The sequence below is a fragment of the Tripterygium wilfordii genome, chromosome 13 (assembly GCF_013401445.1).
Source record: "Tripterygium wilfordii isolate XIE 37 chromosome 13, ASM1340144v1, whole genome shotgun sequence".
NCBI classification, from domain to species: domain Eukaryota; kingdom Viridiplantae; phylum Streptophyta; class Magnoliopsida; order Celastrales; family Celastraceae; genus Tripterygium; species Tripterygium wilfordii.
In genome coordinates, this window is record NC_052244.1 from 4,076,232 (window position 1) to 4,098,322 (window position 22,091).

Below are 22,091 nucleotides of genomic sequence, written 5' to 3' on the forward strand. Positions count from 1 at the left end.
GTACCTACCTACTCATCCTTACTCTCTCTAGCTATAGCTACAGCTAAAACAGTCTAAGTTAATATTTCTCAATCTATCACTCTAAGCCTATGCGGCAAACTAACCCTGAATACTTGTCTACTTTTCACTGAGATATCACACTAACTTAAATGTTGATATACCATTTGTACTTGACTCATGGGACTCACATAAATTTGTCTTGTCAAACTTTTAATCTCTCTCTAAAATGGTTGTGATTTCACGTATTGGTATCTCAAAGTTTACTTGTCATAAGAATTATGAAATCGTCAAGCTTAGAGAAGTAGATTTGACCTTAAATTTGACACGTTTTGATGATGATATGACTATCCTATCGGTAGGATACAGTAATTAGACAAAATATTTATTTTTAAATTTTTTCAAAAAAATAATATTAAAAAATATTCATTTAAGATATATATTGAAGTTCATAGTTTTCCAAGGAAAAATAAATAAATGTTGTCGTCAAATATTTTTGTTTGCGTGTGTTTAACGTATCACATTTATACCAATATCGAATATTCAAATAACAAATTTAAATGATGTCTTTTTCATTAAAAATGAAATTTATATATAACCCAAGTGGAGGTTACAAAACAGACAAGAGAAGAGAGAGGGATGGGGCAAATTCCAAGGCAGTAGGGGCGTAGAGAGAGAGAGGAGAGAGAGTCTATGTCTGTCAGACTTTTCATTACATCATCAACAATTTCAACATCGGCATGACTATTTTTACCCCCAAAATTACTTCTTACACCCCACTGTTAGTACTAGCTAGCAATTCTTTTACTTTTGCGTCAGAAAAATGTTGAAATTGTTGATGATGTAATGAAAAGTCTGACAGACATAGGCTCTCTCTCCTCTCTCTCTATACACCCCTACTGCCTTGGACTTTGCCCCATCCCTCTCTCTCCTCTTGTCTGTTTTGTAACCTCCACTTGGGTTAAGAAATATATATATATATATATATATATTTCATTTTTAATGAAAAAGACGTCATTTAAAATTGTTATTTGAATATTCGATATGGGTATAAATGTGATACGTTAAACACACGCAAACAAAAATATTTGACGACAACATTTATTTTTTTTTCTTTGGAAAACTATGAACTTCAATATATATCTTAAATGAATATTTTTTAATATTATTTTTTTGAAAAAATTTAAAAATAAATATTGTCTAATTACTGTATCCTATCGATAGAATAGTTATATCATCATCAAAACGTGTCAAATTTAAGGTCAAATCTACTTCTCTAGGCTTGACGATTTCATAATTCTTGTGACAAGTAAACTTTGAGATACCAATACGTGAAATCACAACCATTTTAGAGAGAGACTAAAAGTTTGACAAGACAAATTTATGTGAGTCCCATGAGTCAAGTACAAATGGTACATCAACATTTAAGTTAGTGTGATATCTCAGTGAAAAGTATACAAGTATTCAGGGTTAGTTTGCGGCATAGGTTTAGAGTGATAGATTGAGAAATATTAACTTAGACTGTTTTAGCTGTAGCTATAGCTAGAGAGAGTAAGGATGAGTAGGTAGGTACTCCACAAGTGGGAAAACTCAAAAAAAGCGAATCAAAATCCAACCAAATGGGTCTTACCCTTTCGCGTTGCATTGAGAGTGAAATGAGCTCCCTGTAACTTCATTTTCAAACTCATCGCAGTGAAAAAGCTATTGAGTAAAAGTAAAATAATAATGTCGAATAAAAATAATTTATTTTGATTGTATTAATTGTTATTGATGAATAAAAATAATTTATTTCATATGTATGTCAATACGATTCCAGAAGATTGGCAGCTCCCAGACAAAAGAGCTTTATCCCAAAACAATTTATCCGACAGGTCAAGCAGTTCCAAGACAGATCAATTATCCTATAATTACAATTAGGCAAGAGAAGTTACAACAGGATGTTACCAGAGGAGGTTAAATTATCTTAGGAACTGACATAACTGCATCAACTGACAAACACACAAGACATATAGATACAAATCGTTCTCACATTTGTAAGGGGGATTATTGGACACTCTACTCTAATAAAAGATCAAACATTGTGGACATAAGCAAATTGTCGAATCACGTAAATTTTGTGTTAGTATTTTCTTGAAGCTTTCTACTTTTTACATATTCTATACTTCGATGCAAATCTAGCATCGATATATATATGTCTTTTCTTTGACTTGGATAATTTTCCACTTCATTTTTCTCAAGGGTAGTTACTTACATGTCTTGCGGAATTGTCTATATCTGCGGCGTCTGCGTAGTACCTACCAAGCATTTAAAACGACGACGTATTTTACTAGGGGACAAATCAAAGACAAAAGCCAGAATGATGTGACATGGGCATACCATGACTTTACTCTCCATTGACTATAGTTGTATGCTTATGTGGCATGACGTGGTTTATATGGTCCCACTTTATATCTCTGGCCTAATCTTTAATTGCTGACATTGAATAATTGCTAGCCTAGGACCCACTTTAGTCTCTACGGAAGAGTGTGAATGACAAGTGATTTGATTGGAGGAATAATAGAGGGGGTTTATAAAGTAAAAAAAGGGGAGTGTGTATGGCAGGACCCTTACTATTTTCACCCTCTTTTTCTTCTTTCACCCCTTTATCACATCATGATGTGACAACTATCAATCGATTTAAAAAATGACTTCATTTAACTATTTCTCTCTCCATTCCTCTCTCTCACTTTATTTTCTTCTCTCCATTCCATTCTCTATCTCTCCATCTCACTTTCCCAAGATTGCCTTGCGAGATTCTTCCTCTTTCTCACTCTCAAGATCGCACAATTCTCACAAGATTTTCTTCCTAGTTAAACTTTTTTTTTAAAAAAAATATCAATTATAGGTTAAAGTTACACTTTTCCCCCTCTTAGATCCAACACTTCTGAAGGTGTTTTGTTTTGCGGTGGCTAAGGTGTTTGGAGAGGAAAATAACACCACTTTAAAATTTTCATTAGAAATTATAATGAAAAAAAGGTATTCTTCCTCCTCAGTTCCCTTTTCATTTTCAGATCCAAGTATCCAAACACTTCATTTTCTCAAGATCTTCTTCTTGTACAAGGACGGCCAGGGGAGCTCTAGCCACTACATCCTCCTCAATTCCCTTTTCACACTCAGATCCAACACTTCTTTTTCTCAAGAACTTCTTCTTGTACAAGGATGGCCAGGAGAGCTCCAGCCCCTACATCGTCGCCGACTTCGTGACTTGATTTGGTATAGAATGAGACTCTGGAGTTTATTTTGTACGAGGAGCTTGACATCGAGGTTTCTAATGACAGGAAGAGGAAGATTATCTGAGATTATGTGAGGCAAAAATCATGGGACAGAGAGATGATGGAGTGAGATTGCTGGTGTTTGTGGGTGTGGAGAGAGAAGAATGCGTCGTGAGAGATGGAGAGGAGTAAAGGACGGAAAGAGAAGATGAGGTTTTTTTCACTTTAGTCTGTGCTGAAAAAAAAGTGTACTAGACCTAACCATCAGTCTCGGTATAACCCTTATTGTGTCTTTTCGGTAGGGAGTTTAAATGGTAAAAATGGAGGTCTCAATAGCATTACCCCTACCTAAAGGAGGCTTGATATTTGATACAATTTTTTTTATTTACTTCCATAAATACTTATTCATTGATTGATTTCCAATTCTTATATTATAAATCCTACAAATGTCAATTCTTTCCATAAATACAAGGATTTCCTAAGACAACATTCACAAATTGACGAAGAGAAGCATATAAAGACAAAGCATGCCGTCTATCTCTCTAGTTTTTCTCACACAGGGGAGTCTTCCTATCTGGTTTTTCTCTCAAAGTTTAACCAGAGGACAATGTTTGAGTCTTTCTCTATGTTGTTCTCACAGAAAAAGACGGAGTTTTTTCTTGTCGAAGTCATGGAAGAAATTGTGTCCCAGTGGAAGTCTTTTGCAATGATAGAACAAGAAGATTCTGTGCTATTTGTGACTATAGTCATCTGCAAGACTGTCATGGTGGAAGGTAATTCAATTGTCCTTCTCTTATGGATTGTCGACTTCACAAGACTGCCATGGTGGAACTATATGGAGCAGACCCGTATCTCCGTTCAAGGATTTCGATCATCTCACAATGATCACCACCTCCGGCACCCATGTCGTCGGCTTTTTCGGTACCCAACAAGCATGTTGCTGAATTGGTGGTTACCACAATATTTACTAAACTTTAACTACCCTTCTTTCTCAGGATGAGGGGTTGTTGGGAAAAAAAAAATTGCTGGTGCAGCTAAGGGTGAAATTAACTGCTTGGTAATCGTTCTCATATGGAAGTTGGTGTTTCTTAGCGTAATGTATAAGCTTGGTTATGGCTTGTATGTGCTAGAGGTGTTAGATTATGGACTATTCTGGGCTTTCTTTATGTCTTTGGCTCTTTTTAGAGTCTGAACTGTGCTATTGGTGAATAATTGTGTTCACTAGGCAAGTTGTTTGATTTATTCCAACTTAATGAAAATCTTTTAATCATTTTATGAATGGTAGGGATGGCAATCCGACCCGCGGGTCTGGGGACCCGAAATTTTGGGTACGGGTTCGGGTGCCACCCGAATAAATTGTTGTGGGGACAGGTAGGGTATGGTAATGCCATACCCCGCCCCGAACCCGACCCAAACTTAATACTTTAATAAATAAATATATATTTATATAGATATAATGATATATCATATATAATATATTGTACATATATATAGGAATATTAATTTGTATTTAGTATACTTATTTTCTTATATTTTTCATAATGAAATATATGATATGCTCTCCTAGTCCATATTATATATAATTATATACTTAATACTTCATTTCAATTCATTAAAAGTAATTAAGTAAAGTATACTATATACTCTACATAATCGGATGAGTTGGAAATTGAAATAATTAAATCAGATTGTGACTTGTGAGGTGTCGACTAGGTCAAATACTCAATAACTCAAATATAATTTTTGTTAAAATATTTGATCATTATAAATTTATAATCATATACGAAATTTCAGATCATACGTCCTAAACCCTAAACCCTACGTCCCAACTTCCTAAACCCTAAATCCTAAACCCTAACTAAATAACAAAACCAAAATATATTTTTTGTTGTAATTTGGATTATTATGACATTATAATCATATACGTAAACCCTAAATCCTAAACCCTATGTAGTTACAAACCCTAAGTAAACCCTATACATTATATAGTATAAATAGTTCAATACTTTATACTACGATGTATATGTTAGACTATTAGTATAATTTCTTTTTAAGGTTTATGACAATTAAATATTCAAACATACTAGTTTGATAATCTCTAGACTCTAATTCTCTAAACCCTAAACGTCTAAACCCTAAACCATACGAATACGATGTCACGATTCTATACTCTATACAACCTACACCACATCTCTATTCTCTACGACTACGACTCTACCTCTCCGAACCCATATTAGACTATTAATATAATTTCTTTTTAAGTTTATGAGAAAATAAATATTCAAGGGGCCGGGGATGGGGATTCCCCATCCCCATCAAGGTCGGGGATCCCTGAATCTCAAGGGTTCGGGGATGGGGATGGCCTACCCTCCCCCACCCCGTCCCGTTGCCATCCCTAGTGAATGGTGAAAATAATTAATCTAAAATAATAAGAATTTACCAACCGGAAATAATAGTTAATTATTCAAGTTAACTTTTTATTGACAATCAAGAACGATACTACACAAGCTTGCCCTTTGAACATCCGATATGAATTTAAACTCGGAACATCCTCTTACTAAAATCTATAGAAACAATGGACCAAATATTCAAATAACTTAAAGAGTGATTATTAACTTGACTTAAGGCTTAGGGTTTTAACAACATAAAGTGAATTATATGTTTTTACATATAAATATGCCTCTAAATTATAAAAAAAATATAGAAAATTTAGGTATATTTATATATAAATTTAAGAATATTATTGATCGGGCATGTCACTTGTGGGGCGGGTGGAAAGTAGATTCGGCCCCGTCCCGCATGCGGATTGAGTTTCTTTGTCCCGTCCTCGTCCCGTCCCAAAGTCGAATCGAGGAAAGTCCGCATGAATTGGGGTGAAGTTATTGGTCGGATAAGAATTGCCATTCCTAAAGATTAAGACCATATACAATATACTTTCTTTGGGATATCCAACAATTAAAATTAGAAATACTTTACATAAATTTATGGTGTGTGATACAATTTATCATTAACACATATATTTGTCCAAAATGTATATGTATAATTGTATATACATCACCAATGGCGCAATTTTCTTGTTACAAAACTAAAGCCTATAAAGGCATTTCCTTCTATTATTGGTCACCAAAGAAACAAAAGGCAATCTTCAGAGCGGCAGAGCCAATATTGATTTACCTCAAATGGCAATATATAGAGATAGTGTGAGAGAAAGAGAGAAGGTTAATTAATGTATTTTGAAGGCAATCAATTTAGGCTATTTTCAAAACATACAGAAACTAACCATATGTTTATGGACATTCTAGAAATAGATAACATGAATTTAGTAATATCAACATAAGCAGTAATTAACCAAAATTTATCAACGAGAGATAGTTTGGTTGACAATCGACTGGGTAACGCATATGTGTATCTAAGATGAACAATTCCAATAAGATGCATATTTCTTATCGGTATTTCAAAAAAAAAAAACCAAATTTCCATAATTAACATTGGTCACTCATATTATTCATTAATTAATATCCAATTATGTCCAATTTTCTAAAATCTTGTCAAATATAAAATCATTTAGAACTTGCTTCACCTAATTGTTTTGAATGATTTTCTAAACATCTAAAACTAACCAACCTAATTAGAAAGTCTAGAATATATCAAATTCTAAAAAGGGAGTAAAAATATTACCACTTCCATATTTATATACCACAAGAAGGAAATCCCTAATAAAAACCTTCCCTCTTTTAATCTTTTGCTCATAATAGAAATACCCCATATTTTTTTTATTGGCTCTAAATTGGCAAGTTTGTCTTTATCAATCACTATTTTTTAAATTATTTAATTATATATACTAGCAATGAGATAAAACCTATTAAAAACCTTAATGCCCTCTTTTATGGTTTTGCTAATGATAGAAATAACCATCACAAATATTTATTGCTCTAAAAATAAAATTAGCAGGGGTTGTGGTTTTGAATCACTATTCTAAAATTTTAATTGAAACCCAATTGCATTAAAAGAAAAGGGTACCAGAAGAGGCAAATACCAAATCCTCAAGTAATTATCAATTCCAAATTGGACAATTCCTACATATAGAACTCTATCTGTCACCTTTCCAAGACTTAACCTAATTTTGGCCACACTTTCCCACATTAGACCCACAGAATCCTTTTCAATTTCAGAAACTTTCTCATAAATAGTCATTGCTTTCTTGTCCTCTCTTTATATACATAATTACATGTGTGTATATATTTCTGTAGTGTTTTGTGAATTCTCATCATCTTCTCTGCACAACATTTTAGATTCTTATTTTCTAGGGCAAAAAAAAAAAAAAAAAAAGAGACTGGAAGATTGAGAGAGACAAACACAAACACAAGATGGGGAGAGGAAAAATTGAGATCAAGAAAATAGAAAACTTGAATAGCAGGCAAGTCACCTTCTCGAAAAGGCGTAACGGGTTGCTGAAGAAGGCTAGGGAATTGTCTGTTCTATGTGATGCTGAGGTTGCTGTGATAATCTTCTCCGGTACCGGAAAGCTTTATGAATACTCAAGCACTAGGTACATAGTTACATACCCTTAATTCTTTGATTCTTCATCTTTATTTGTGTTTTGATTTTTTATTTAAGATAATTACAATCTTTTTTTTTTTGTAGGATTTTATGTTGTTAATCGATCATAAAAAAAGAAAAGATGACACTTTTTTGTTTCTTCTTTCTGGTTATGGATTGTGTGTTTTATGTTTGTGAAGAGAGAGCATTAAAAGAATATCTTACTAATGTTATAAAGTTGAAAATTACATGGACCCAACTAGACCCAAGTATGGGAAGGTAATGGGCTTGAGTTGATAATGATTAACTGGTATAGACTGTGTGTTGATCCGACTTTGGGCCTTTGGGTTCAGTTCATAAAGAGATCTCACCTTCCCACCTCAAATGATCTTTAAAAAACTCATTATCTTATATGTTTTGTTCTATATATACTTATTTGGGCTCTTAGGGTATATGCAAGGTAAGAAACGTCTTTAACAATCACATAAAGTATGTTTAGAAATATAAATATGAATTGGATAGATACGAGTATTTATTATGTAACCACTTGATAACCTACTGGTGAATATCTATGGGATCAAACTGCGTGGACTCGGAAGGTCATGAGTTTGATTCCTCCTGAGAGCAATTTCCTTATGGTCATGCGCTGAGGTTTGGCTCAAATTACGCCTGTCAGGTGAGAAACTTCTATGCGTGTGGGCATGACGGTCCGAGTTTATTTCCATATCAGATATTCAATGGGTAAACTTCTACGGGGTGTTGTTCTCGATTAAAAAAAAAAGAGTATTGATCATCTTAAATGCTCCTACAATAATAACAATAAATCTTCACCAAAAAACAATGGGATATTGCATTAAAAATGTCCGTAATGTTCACAATAAGATATTGTTAAGTAACACCTGAGTCACTAGCTGAAATGGTAAAAATGGTGCGTGGCATTTGGTGACAAGGTTCGAATCCCCCCTCCCATGTTTCAAAAAAAAACAAAGAAAGAGATATTGCTAAGTAATTAAATGAGTTTTTATTTCATGAAGCATGGAACACACTCTTGCGAGGTACGGTAATGGCCTGGATTTGGAATTTCATGAACATCATGTAGATGACAATGGGGTCGAGGTATGTAAAGTTTGCTAATTTGGTTTCTGAAGCCAAGGTTTATTCAATGTGATTATGCTGATCAGTTCTTATCATAATCAAATGAACAACAGTCTGATATGAATGCAATGAGGGAAGAGATCGAAAGGCTGCACTTGTCCTGCCTGTAAGTTCAATTATTTATTTATTTTTTGGATAATATATAAGTTATTTTCTCGTATTTATTAAATTTATATGTATACATGTATGTATATTTGGGTGTTTAGACAAATGATGGGAAAGGAACTTGATGGGTTAACCTTGAAGGAGCTGCAGAACATAGAGAATCAGTTAAATGAAGGAATATTATCTGTTAAGCACAAGAAGGTATACATAATATTAATTGTTATAATTAATTAATTAATCATATATAATTCCTTTTTGTATAGAGTGGTCAAATTTATGTGTAAACTAAATTAAGACTTGAATATTGCAGGAACAACTGCTCTTAGAGCAGCTTAAAAGGTCAAGGATGAAGGTATATCTACTTAGTAAAAATGTATTTTTCTTCTTTGAATTAATTAATTTGTATCAATTTTAATCTCGTAATTTAATTAATCTTAATCAGGAGCAAGAGACCATGCTAGAGAATGAAGCTCTGTCCAAACAGGTTAAATATTATATCCTCAATATTCCACGTATTAATTTAACTAAAAAATAAAATAAAATAAAGTAGATTTTTTTTTTCCCCTTCTTCTCTCACCGATGATCTATATATAGATTGAGGAACTTCGACGGTCAAAGTCAGCAGGTTTTATGGAATTCACTCGCTTAGAGAGAAAGTTGGTTTCAAGACCTAATTGTGCATCAGAAGACAATGAACTCTCCCAGACTTCATTGCAATTAGGGTATGTCCTGATCATCAAATTGTAATGAATCTCGTCTCTAACATTTTGTCTTGTTATTTTATTTTTTTGTATGATCTGCAGGTTGTCATGGGAGTATCATCGCAAGAGTAAGGCTTCAAGGAGGAATGAATCTGTATGCAATGATTCAGCAAGTCAGGTGGCCTCAGATTGATGGAATAATAATACTGACATCATCTCCATGGACTTTTCCAACTTTTTTTTTAAAAAAATAATAAGTTAGTTAAAGGTTGTTCATTGACTTGATCAATATTATAGTATATGAGGTTAATTTTTAGACTCAATTTTTCAGATGATGGTAATGTCCTTTAAATGGTGACCTTATAAAATATATTAAAATGCATACATGTTAATATTAGAAATCCCACGTCATTTGCTGACAATCAAGTAATGTGGTTTATAAGATATATAATTAGTCCAACATCAAACATACCCTCTTAATAAGAAAATCGTGCGAGCCTAGGTGTAAAGCGTGTAAACAATATCTCAAAATGGTTTGGGTCAAACATTCTCACATCTTTCTTCTACTTCTCATCCCTCTAAGTTTTTTCAAATTATAACAATACAAATTGACCGACACCAAAGTGTGTGTGTGTACTTACCCCAAGTGTAGGGTATCGTCAAGTAATAAACCGGTGAGTCCGGTATCGATCCACGAGGAAGCAATGCAAATTTGAAGTGAATGATATGCAAATGACTAGCTAACACTAATAAACACAATGAATTTCAAATAAAAGCAAGTAAAAGAAATGGGCCGAATGACTCGGTAGCATGAGCGATTTTGTAATCAAAGTAAGCACAAATTGAATTTAAAACAATTAATTAAAAACCTAGTCTCTAGTCCGTCCCGGTGGTTACTCGGTTCTCATACTCAAGGTATCATTGCAAACACACACAACCATACACAATGCATTGTGTGATACTATCAATCATGCATATGCAAAGAGAATTGGGATATAAGACTTCAATTCATACATGTAGGCCATCGGGTCTCTTAATCTACGATGAACGCAAAGGGATAAGCACCTAATATTATGGATTAATGTTCCCCCTTGGGGCTCGGCTTGGCTAACACCCTAGTTTCACACTCAAAGATCAATTAACCATAACTCTCCCATGCACATTCCTAAATTAACCCAAAACCCCATCATCAATACACATAATTAATAGCTATGCAATGGAAAACTCAATTAATTAAGGAAATCATGCAATGGGTTTAACAATTCTCAATCAAACACATTAGATGCAATCCCTAGACTAGACAATCCAAAGATACAATCAAATATGTCATCTCCATAGATCCAATCACACAACCACGAAATTAAAAGAGCAAAATCAAAACTACAATTCCATGAACATACCTTGAGTAATTGAAACCAAGCACCCACCGTTTGGGACTAGAAACTAGAAAGAGAACTTAGCCACTCATCATAATGGGTATAAACATCAATTTTATAGATGAAAATCAATGTTTACAAACAAAATCACGAAAAACCAAGAAAAACTTAGAGTGAGAAGTAGAGAGAAAACAATGGAGGCAAGAAGTTGGAGAAGATGAATTATGTGAAGGAAGAAGAAATCTTAGGGTTTTCTTCTCCTTTTACCATTGAAAATACCTAACTGCCCTTATACAAACGTTCCCCATTGGTTATATACATGATTTACCCCAAATGCCCTTGAAATGTTGTGCAGAAAAGTTGCAGTTGTCCGGACAGGTGTCCGGACGGGTGTCCGGACACTTCATGCTTCCATCAACTTTGAAGCCTCTGTCTCAATTTGTGAAGAAAGCGTCCGGACGGCACTTGAGGCGTCCGGACACACTGTCCGGACAGGTGTCCGGACACCTGCTGATTCCCAGCTTCTTCTTTCAGCTCTAAAGGTGCCCAATTCAGTCATTTAAGCCCGATTTCCTGCAAAACCAACGGGAAACATGTATAAGGGTAAAATTACTTTATTTAAACACAAATGAATTACTATAAACACTAGAACCTCCTAATTAGATAGTATTAGGACCTCAAAATAGAGGTCCGGTCACAAATCAACAAAAATTCCATTGAACTTCCGGGGCATGTTAGTGAATTGCATTGAATATAATAAACCTATACATATCTTCTAATTAATTAGACTCCCACACCCTTCTGTGGTCGTAACCTTCACGACTACGTTGATTTTACCTTGTTCAATAGAAGCACTCTCATTCCGGTGTTAGTCTTCTATCTCTTGCTTTTCTCACTTGACACTAGGTAAATTTTAAGTCATTTTCAGGAAGACAACCCCTCAAATTAGCAATTTTGTGTTCTCGTTTGATGACAAATCATGTTGGTGCACAAATTCCCATATCAAATACATCTTTGGATTGACTGCAAGTTCTGGTATGCTTGCAACACACATCATCACAACCTAGGATATATCACACACTCTAGCTCCCAGTCAGAATCGGGGCTTCTCTTGTCCAGCATAGTAGATAACCAACAACTATCGCATGAAGGATTTACTGGTAATTAATTTTTAGTGTATATATATATATACAGAAATTCTCCTATGTGTACCAAAAGTGTGGATCAAGTTTGTGGACTTGTTTTTCAACTATAGATGTGGTGGGTCCCATAATAAACATGTGGCCCCCACTTATGTTGTGTTTTATTACAATCATTGGATTTTGATCCACAAACTTGGTCCACACTTTTTGATCAACATAGGAGAATTTCTGTGTATATATATATTAATAAAATATTGTACCAAATCCCAAACCAAAAATCTTAATATATAATAAAATTCCTTCACCAAAGTCAAGAACTCATTCCACACTAACATCATCATTATCTATTTATCGGGTTCCTCAAATGTGAAAACAAAAGTAGGGGTGGCAGGGGTCGGTTGTAGTTTTTACGACCCCACTGTAGGTGATTTAGATCACAAAATCTTTTTATTTTATTTTGAAAAAATTATAGATGTGTAGTTTATGATCTAACGAATCCAACGATATATTTTTTGCTCGAAACAAAAATCAAATTCATCGTGATCCAGACACCAAATATTTTGAGTTTATATCCGACGGTCTAAAATTGTTAAGCATTTTTCATGTAACATATGATTTTTGTTTTGAACAAAAAATATATCGTTGGATTCGTTAGACTATAAACTACACATCTATAATTTTTTCAAAATAAAATAAAAAATTTTTTGTCTCAAATTGTCATTATAGCGGGGCCTACTGTAATTTTATTACAGCAGAGGCCCGACACCCCAAAAGTAGCAAATGCTCGATTGGTGAAGACAAATAAAGCACACGATTGTGAATATAAAAAGCAAAAAGAAGGGGAAAAAAAAAAGGGCCGCCCAATTGTGAATTACAACATTTAAAATCAAAGTCAAGAAATCTCAGCCCAATGAAAATCAGAACATTCCAATGTGTCCTAATCCCATGATTTTATTTGTATCTTTTATAGCCAACACATGAACCCCACACGCTTAGTAAACCAAAATTTTCTATTTTGAAATATTATTCCTATACATAATTAAATAAAATGTAAAAAACATATATAATAATGAAAATTTTCTTTTAATTTTGCAAGACATGTCTTATAATTTTTATTCCCTACCTACAATCTTTAATATTTTAAATTATGTTAATCTAATAAAATCATTTTCTAAAATTTTTATTAATTTATTTTTTCACCATGGATTTGTCCCTTCCAAAGAATTCTCTGACTTCGCCCCTGTGCGTGTGTAAAGGATTTTAGACATGGATAATAATACCAAACAAAGTCAAGATAGTGGCTTCAAAATAATCAGATACACAAGAAAGATTTATATATATAATTATATAAAAGAAAATTGAAAGAAACTATAAGGAATAACTAATATCCCCAGAGAATGGAAGGTAACCTGGTTGGTCAGATTGCCTGCTCAAGACCTTGAGGTCCAGTGTTCTATTCTCACCAGGGAGGGTTGGGATATGGGTAGTTTCCATCCGCTGTGGTGGCCTTCATGTCCCTGAGGCATGGCTTAGCGTGTGTGTAACCTATGAGCCTTTAAAGAAAAAAAACACTAATATCCCCCAAAGTACACAATTTTCCTTTAAAAAAGAAAAAAAAAAGCAAATACTATTGATCATTTAATAATTGTGAGAGAATGACATTAGCTGATGATTGACATATGGCCTTTTTTTATTTTTATTTTTTTAAAATAAAACAAAAAACCAAATGCAAGGTCAATCTCGACGGCTGCTGTTTCTACTTACAAGACATTAAAGTCTATGTAAATGAAATTTCAAATGAAAGAATTAAGTCTATATATATATATATCATCAAACAACAACGATATATATATATTTTTTAAACCAAGAATGATACTATCATGCTTGTTTATTTTGGATAGTCAAGTTGGGTTTGAACTCGAACTTAATAGGTCGTGCACATAACTTATTGATAGATAAATTGAGTCGAGACCTAACACAAAACTGAACGTGATAGATCCCACTGGGGATCGAACCACGAAAACCCTGCAGACATACATATTTGGTCAAAGCCTATGACTAATTGGGCTATCCCAGTTTGGTTAACAACCATATAAGATGAATCTATAACTATTAGTGATATGCTAATTGTAATGCTAAAAATTGTTCAATAGTTAATAAACGAAACTTGCGGCTCAATAACAGGTAGGACCATATAACTACAGGTATGTTATTCCACATATCATTATTGGCCAAGATCGTTCATCATCTTCTTTGACATTGTCTTCTAATTCCTTTTGTTTCGACACGAATTCTCCCTTTCGCAGACAACAAAAATCCATGTCGTCGACATCGATCCCTCGTGCCGACGACGTGCAATCTACATCTTTGACACCAAAGTTATATCTCTTCGACTTTGATTCTCCAATTGCCTCGACCTCGATCTCAATTCTCAACCCTTGTAATTGAGCACTTTACCTGATAAGACCCTCACATTACCCGACATGATCCCTCATAGAAAACAATCATCAATCATCCTATCTCTCACCTACATTCGGTGAAATCTATCATCATGTTAATCTTGAACCAATATATGTTCTTGCTCCTGTCTTATCAGCCACTTTATATTTACCTTGAAATGCGCACTTATGTCATTAATAACAATCAACCAAAACATTGAACTTCCTCCTAACAAAGGGTGGATTCCAAGGATTCCAAGAATTACTTCTTACACATGCCTAGTGCAAATCTTCTAGACCTAATCAATTCAAAGATCTATTTCTTTAGCAAAAAGATCGGATATTCCCGCCATAAAAAGAGGTATCCTATATCATGGAAGGAGATCCAAAAAATAGACCACTCAATACTATCGAAAATGCATGGTAAAAGGGGATGTTGACTTGATTGTCAGAACTTCTTTGGCCAAAATCCCTCTGGTAAATGATTCTCTAACGTCTTTTGTGAATTTTGCAGAACTACCGATAGTTCTCACACTACAACAAAAAGACTATATCCCTGCGGTTTTACACCCGCGGTCATAACGTGACCGCAGCTACACATAATATTTACTTGCGGTTTATAAAATCACTGCTAGATTTCTCTTATTAACTTGCGATTTTGTACGGTCACAGGTCTAAAAACACTATTAGCTGGGTACTTTAATTGCAGTAAAATTATGACCGCAGGTGAAAAATATTTACGTTAAGCTACATCGTTTTGTATACGCAGGCTCTCAAAAGTAAAAACATCTTTCTTCCCTCTTGTTTATGTACGAGAACTCCTGAAACCCCACCCTTTCTTCCCTCTCTTCTCTCTCTTTGCCGGTGTGTTCTGCCTTCGGCTTTTACCTCTCGTCGTCGGTGCGTTCTGCCATCTCTTGTCTCGCGTGTGTTTCGCCCTCCCTTTTCTCACGTGCGTTTGATTTTAAACTGTAAGGATTTTGTTTTATGTTTACAGTTTCTAAGATTGATAAAGGGGATCTTTCCTTGAGTTTTCAAATTCGTGTTCATAATTCCTAGAATTTTCTTTTGATTAGGGTTTAGTGTTGTGGACCACCGTATTTTAGATTCCATTGATGCTTAACGAAATTGACGCACTAGGTATGTTCTCTGCTTGTTGCTATGCACGTGATTGTATAGTTTTACTGGTTAAATCATTGATCGTAGAATTATGCCCCACACTAATATAGTTTATTAACTTGAAGTTGAAACGATGATCACGGGGTTGTATTGTTAAGATTGTCTTATTTGACTATATCAATGAAAGCTCTTGATCTCTGTCCCACCTTGATTGCTTGACCCAAATGACCAAAAACATTAAACAATATCACATTTCAATCACATTTAATTTACCTAGTCATGTTTACAAATTGCCAATCCAGAAACAGTAATAATTCATTTATTTATTGCACAATTGGATAGAAGTTGTGTTGTTGTTAATTGACCGCCACCCTGTAACCAATGAAGAATTTACATCACAATATATATATATAGAGGAATTCTCTCATGAGATTCTAAAGTGAGGTCCTAACTTTTAGGGATCAAAACATTTTTTTTTTAAATTTTAAAAAATATATTTGTATTTTGATCGGTCTCACGAACCCAACGACATATTTTTTGTTCGAAACAAAAAAAATTCAACATGAAAAGTGCAAGATAATTATGGATCGTTGGATATAAAACAAAAGACATTTCATACACTTTTTAGGTTGCATTTAATTTTTGTTTCGAACAAAAAATATATCGTTGGGTTTGTAAAACCGATCAAAACACAAATATATTTTTTTTCGTATTTTTGAAAAATGTTTTGAACCTTAAAAGTGAATTCTAAAAGTTAGAGCCTCATTTTAGGACCTCATTTTAAGACCTTCTGAGGGAATTCCTCATACATACATACACATGTATAATATATGGTTTTCCATTTTACTTAGTGATGCTAAATTCCAAAATTAAACAAGTGATAATACATTTAATACAATAAGTATATGTTACATGTTGTGCTGTTGTTTATTGACCACTCCAACCATATTAAACCTAGCCAGCCATGAAAATAAGTATCACACGATGTCTATTGGTCTAGAACATCTCATATATATTCACACACACATATACATACATACATCATATACATATATATATGCCTAGTTAGTTTCTACATACGTTTCAACTATTTCTTTCTCTTGGAAGTTTAAGAGAGACAGAGAGCCTTGCATTTCTCATGAACCGTGGAGCCGTATTGGGTTTCTATTGTTGGGGTTGGGAGTTCTTAACTTCTCTTCTTCTCTTCTCTTCTATCTTCCCTTGATTAATAATTAGATAAAGCTTTCACACACTTCTCTCTCTCTCTCTCCTTTTTCTATTTTTCTTTCAACATGGAGTCCTTTAGTGAGTCCCATGAAAAGGGTTTGTTAGAGTATGCAAGAAAATCAACACCACCACCATTTTTATTGAAGACATACATGCTTGTGGAAGATCCGGCGACCGATGAGGTGATATCATGGAACGAGGAAGGGACGGGGTTCGTAGTGTGGCAGCCGGCGGAGTTTGCCAGAGATCTCCTCCCAAAACTCTTCAAGCACTGCAACTTCTCAAGCTTTGTTAGGCAACTCAACACTTATGTACGTATATATGTACATATACGTATATCATAACCCTCCATCATCATACTTGCTTAGTAGTTTGTAGTTTAATTTTGTTCCTTTAATTTAGATTACTAAGGAAGGAGGAGGAGTAAAACAGGAATCATAGTAGATGTTTTATGTTCTGATTTCTATAAGTCTTTGTCATGCCACCATTAATCTTCATACTTCAAAACTTGGTCAAGCTGACTTAAAATTGAGCTCCTAATGTGGGTTTTAAGTTTTGATTTTTGGGTTCTTGATATAAATTAATTAATGATATGGTGTGGAGGTCTTGTCTAATTGCCTAACTCAGTATTAATTAATGATTAATTAATGATAAGGTGTAGAGGTCTTGTCTAATTGCCTAACTCAGTCATTGGTGCTTGGTCTTATTGAGTTCTTTTTTTTTTAATGTTTTGGAAATGCATATAGTCAAAAGTATGTGGTTTGAAATAAGTACAAGTCAAATACAATTTTTTGAAAAAATGAAGATAAATATTTGGTTAAATTATTTAGTCCAACATGGGCGTGGAATTCAACCCATCAAATTCATGAGATGATAGAAATGGATATCCGAATATAATTTTAAAAAATAATCAAAAAAACTGTGCATATGTTACCACTCCAAAAATAGAAATTTGCCTCCATCTAATTTCCACTGATTATATATCTCTTAATTTCTTGACAAAAGCGCATATAGACATACATACATAGATTTCTCACACAAGGATGTAAAGTAAGGGTGTAAAATAAAATAATTAAATTAGTTTTGATGGATTCATGATTATGTAGAAATTTTTCGATGAAATCGTATGATTTATTCAGGAACCCTAGCAAAAAGAAAATCATGAAGTACCTTGAACAATTTCTTTTTTGGATCACTTCACATATTCTTGTAATTATATGTCTTATTTTTCATTATATTTACTTAATTAATGTGTATATATATGTAAATATATATATGTAGGGTTTTCGTAAAGTGGCAACAAGTCGGTGGGAGTTTTCAAACGAGAAGTTTCAAAAGGACAAAAGAGAACAACTTTCTCAAATTCGTCGGAGAAAAGCATGGTCCAACAAACCCAACAAATCCACACCACCATCACCAAAACAGCAAGATCTTCATCAAGACTTCATTAATACTGATAATGTCGTCGATGAAGACCAAAGGTCTTCTTCATCGACTTCAAATTCCTCATCCTCTGAGCTAACGACACTTGTCGACGAGAACAAGCGACTCAAGATGGAAAATGGGTTGCTAAACAATGAGCTTAGTAGCATGAGAAACAAGTGCAAAGAGCTTCTTGATTTGGTCGCAAAGTCTGCTAATCACTTGACCAAAGATGAAGACGAAGAAGATGATGACGAGGGGCCTAAGTTGTTTGGAGTAAGGTTGGAAGTTGGAGGGGAGAGGAAGAGGAAGAGAGCTTATGAGATTATTAGTGAAAGTGCAAGCTTTTTACTATCTCAGTCATGCAAATAGATCATCAAGACATAATATAAGTGATAATATAAGTGATTGAATCCATCTTTGTAGAATAAGTATCCAACTATCAAGGGAGCTACTTGAAATGAATATTGTAGCTTCTTTCTCTCTCTCTCTCTCTATATATATATGTGAACTAGCTATATAGAGTAAGGGAACACATAAATGTATGTATACTTCTAAAGGTGATAAACAGGATGTGAAATGACATCCGTTTGTTCAATAATTATGAAAACTTGTGATTTGAAGATTTGTACTTTCGTTACTAAACTTTCTATGCTTATAATTGTGTGTATTAGGGTTTTGAGTTGGACTAATTAATAACTGTATTTCTCACTTAACACATTTTGTTGTCATACCTAAAACTTAAAATTTTGGAATAATATTTGGAAATTAATCAGTAGCATAATAATTATAATGTTGAAACTCAATTCTTCAAATTCAACCACGAAACACTTGCAAGAAGATATTCCGAAAACACTACAAGAAAACAAGTATTTTGCGATGGATTTTTTCATCGCAAAATAAGGAAATTATGTCGCATAACAGCTCTACGATAGAATTTATGATGAAAACAAATTCATCGCAAAACAACTCGTCACTAATTGCCATGACATTTAGCGATGGATTTGAGATGGAAAATTAATGACGAAACCACTCTGCGACGGAATTTTCGTCTCAAAAATAAAAAAGTTAAAATATCGTCCACTTTTGTGTCGGAAACTAAATCCATCGCTAATTATCATGACATTTAGCGATGAAAATTTCATCACTAATAAATAATTGTGAATTATTTATCATTTAATTACAATATTATAATTTTAGTTTAGCGATAGAAATATAGTGAAAATTTCGTTGCTAATTTTTTTTTAGATAATTGTATTTGATAAATTTTTAAAAACATTTAGTGACAAATTTTTGTTAAATTCCGTCGCTCAAATATTTTTCATTAATTTAATTTTCATTTAGCGGAAAGGTCTATTCCGTCGCTATTTTTGTCAAGTATAAAATTTGATACTGTTTTATGACAGAAATTTGTTATGTTTTATGACAGGTTCCATCACAAAAAAAATCTGTTTTCTTGTAATTAAAGTCAAGAGAGTATATATTCACAGATACATGGGATGAGATGCATGTATCTAATTGGTGGCATTTGAACAATCAAAAGAATACGGCAGTTCTTTTGGATAAAGAAGACTGAACAGAAAAATCAAAGACACCAACGTACAAGACCTTCCACTCAGATATGAACCATCATTTATATGTATATAAAGACATTGGATTATAATATGAATTATTCCCAATTCTTTAGGGATTAGTATGGACACAAAAAAAGACAAAAAATAAAAATAAAAATTTGGGACGTCATTACATGGAAAAAACACAGCTAAAATAAGTAATCTGGTGTCAAACAAGAACTACAAGCAGAATAAAATTATATGCAGCTAGGGAGTGTGTGTGTATATATATGTATACATCAATGAAATAACATCTTAGCTAACAAATCCTGACTTATAAATAGATACCCTAATTAAGATGTTCATTTAAATAGAAAGTCAAGTCTACAGACAGAGAGGTGACAAGGACTACTCTGCAAGGGGAAGCTGGAAACACTTATCCAATAGGAACGTATAGCTGGATTTCTTTGTTTTCAAAGAGAGACCAGGTGTCATTCTTTCATTTTATTATAGATGAAAGTTCAGAGCCCAACTTGACTTTGAAAAATGGTTGGAAACTTGGAAAATATATGTGCTGTGCATTCACTAACTAATTAACGTACATTCATAAGAAAGCTCTTATCATATTCTGATTCAATTGGGTCCGTTTGATAGTGTTTTGTATTTTTATACTGTGAGGTGAGGTGCTATCAAGTAAAAAGTTGTGTTGTGAGGTGAGTTCTGCTGAGAAAAAACGTTTGGTGTGCCACTAAAGAAACTGTAGTGAGGTGAGTTGATGTGCAATTTTGTGTTTGGATGAACAAAAATGTTGTGAAGTGAGTTGATGTATTACTATAAATTGTAATAAATAATTATTTATGTATAACTATTATATTTGTTAAGTAGTAGTTTTTTTTTGAAAGGTCAGAGACCACAGATATATTTATATACTCACCAACTGAGTAAACGAAATGGAGGCCACTATAGGCATTCGGGTCACCATATAGGTGGGATACAACCTTTCAAAAAAAAGTAACAGTTTTTTTATGGTGATTTTTTTTAATAATATCAAATTGACAGTTTCTTTAGATCTAATATATAATCCAATTTAATATGTGAAGAATATAGTACAAACCTAGATGGGGGTGGTATACCAGTGAGAGAGAGCGGCGGTCATATTTGGAATTAGTGAAAATATATGGGGTAGACGAGTAATTGGGCCAGCATGTTTATTTCTGTAACGCAATTCACGCGAACTGATTGAGCTGTGAAAGCACCTCTTCATAGCTTTCACTTGGGCTAGGCTGGGCTTCGGTGGGGTCTCACCCAACCCAAACGAACAGCCAAACGCCCATAAGCGAGACGCGTCTCAATTAAAGCACATGCGGTGCTGAAAATTCACGTGAAACGCGTGGCCAAACGGGCCCTATATCTGTCACTTCATGACATTGACAAGCAAGTTCAAAAGATAATGTTCAACAAAAGATTCACAGGACCAATTCGTGAGGGTGACTGGAAATTATAGGCAAGAGCGATCTTTGAACTGATGAATAATACAAGATGCTTGAATGCTGGGAGGATATTGAAGACTTTCTAGACTAAAATATGAATTACACTTCTTAATCTCTCACCTTTCCTAAGTTTTCCTCTTACCTCTTTTTGATAATTCATTGTCACCTGATATTGATTCATCGTTGTCAACAAGAAGGAGATCCTAGCTTTAGTAATAGTATAGTCTCTACTCTGTAAACCTTAAACCTAAACCGCACCCTCTCAAGCTAAAAGAGGAATAATTTTTACTTTCATAACGAAAACTGAAGATTCCAAGATAGGACTTTCTTCTTTCCTTTGTATAAGATCAGTATCTACCTCCATTTGATGCTAATTTCCTTGCATGGAGATTGATTATAAACATAAATAGGTTGTAACGGGCTCAAAAACCCACGGATTTTTTCCTTGATTTTCTGTATATATATATGTTATTAGTTCATCTATGTTCGTACTTGCATGCATCAAAAGTTTTCTCTAAAAATTGTTTTTCGCAATCTGTGTGTTTACTTAGATGCTTAAGGCAAGGGTACAAACAG

At 33.8% G+C, this 22,091-nt stretch overlaps 2 protein-coding genes across 2 annotated transcripts; both read left to right on the forward strand.

Moving 5' to 3' along the window:
- The first annotated feature begins 7,523 nt into the window (after positions 1–7,523).
- LOC120013842 (agamous-like MADS-box protein AGL18) lies at positions 7,524–10,097 on the forward strand. Its single transcript, XM_038865798.1, has 8 exons — positions 7,524–7,797; positions 8,822–8,903; positions 8,996–9,048; positions 9,149–9,248; positions 9,358–9,399; positions 9,490–9,531; positions 9,642–9,769; positions 9,851–10,097. Exons 1-8 carry the CDS (start codon positions 7,616–7,618, stop codon positions 9,939–9,941), a joined length of 720 nt encoding a protein of 239 aa, XP_038721726.1. The 5' UTR covers positions 7,524–7,615; the 3' UTR covers positions 9,942–10,097.
- A 6,785-nt stretch (positions 10,098–16,882) lies between these two features.
- Positions 16,883–19,110, forward strand: LOC120013759 (heat stress transcription factor B-3-like). Its single transcript, XM_038865692.1, has 2 exons — positions 16,883–17,361; positions 18,332–19,110. Exons 1-2 carry the CDS (start codon positions 17,116–17,118, stop codon positions 18,842–18,844), a joined length of 759 nt encoding a protein of 252 aa, XP_038721620.1. The 5' UTR covers positions 16,883–17,115; the 3' UTR covers positions 18,845–19,110.
- Positions 19,111–22,091: the final 2,981 nt, after the last annotated feature.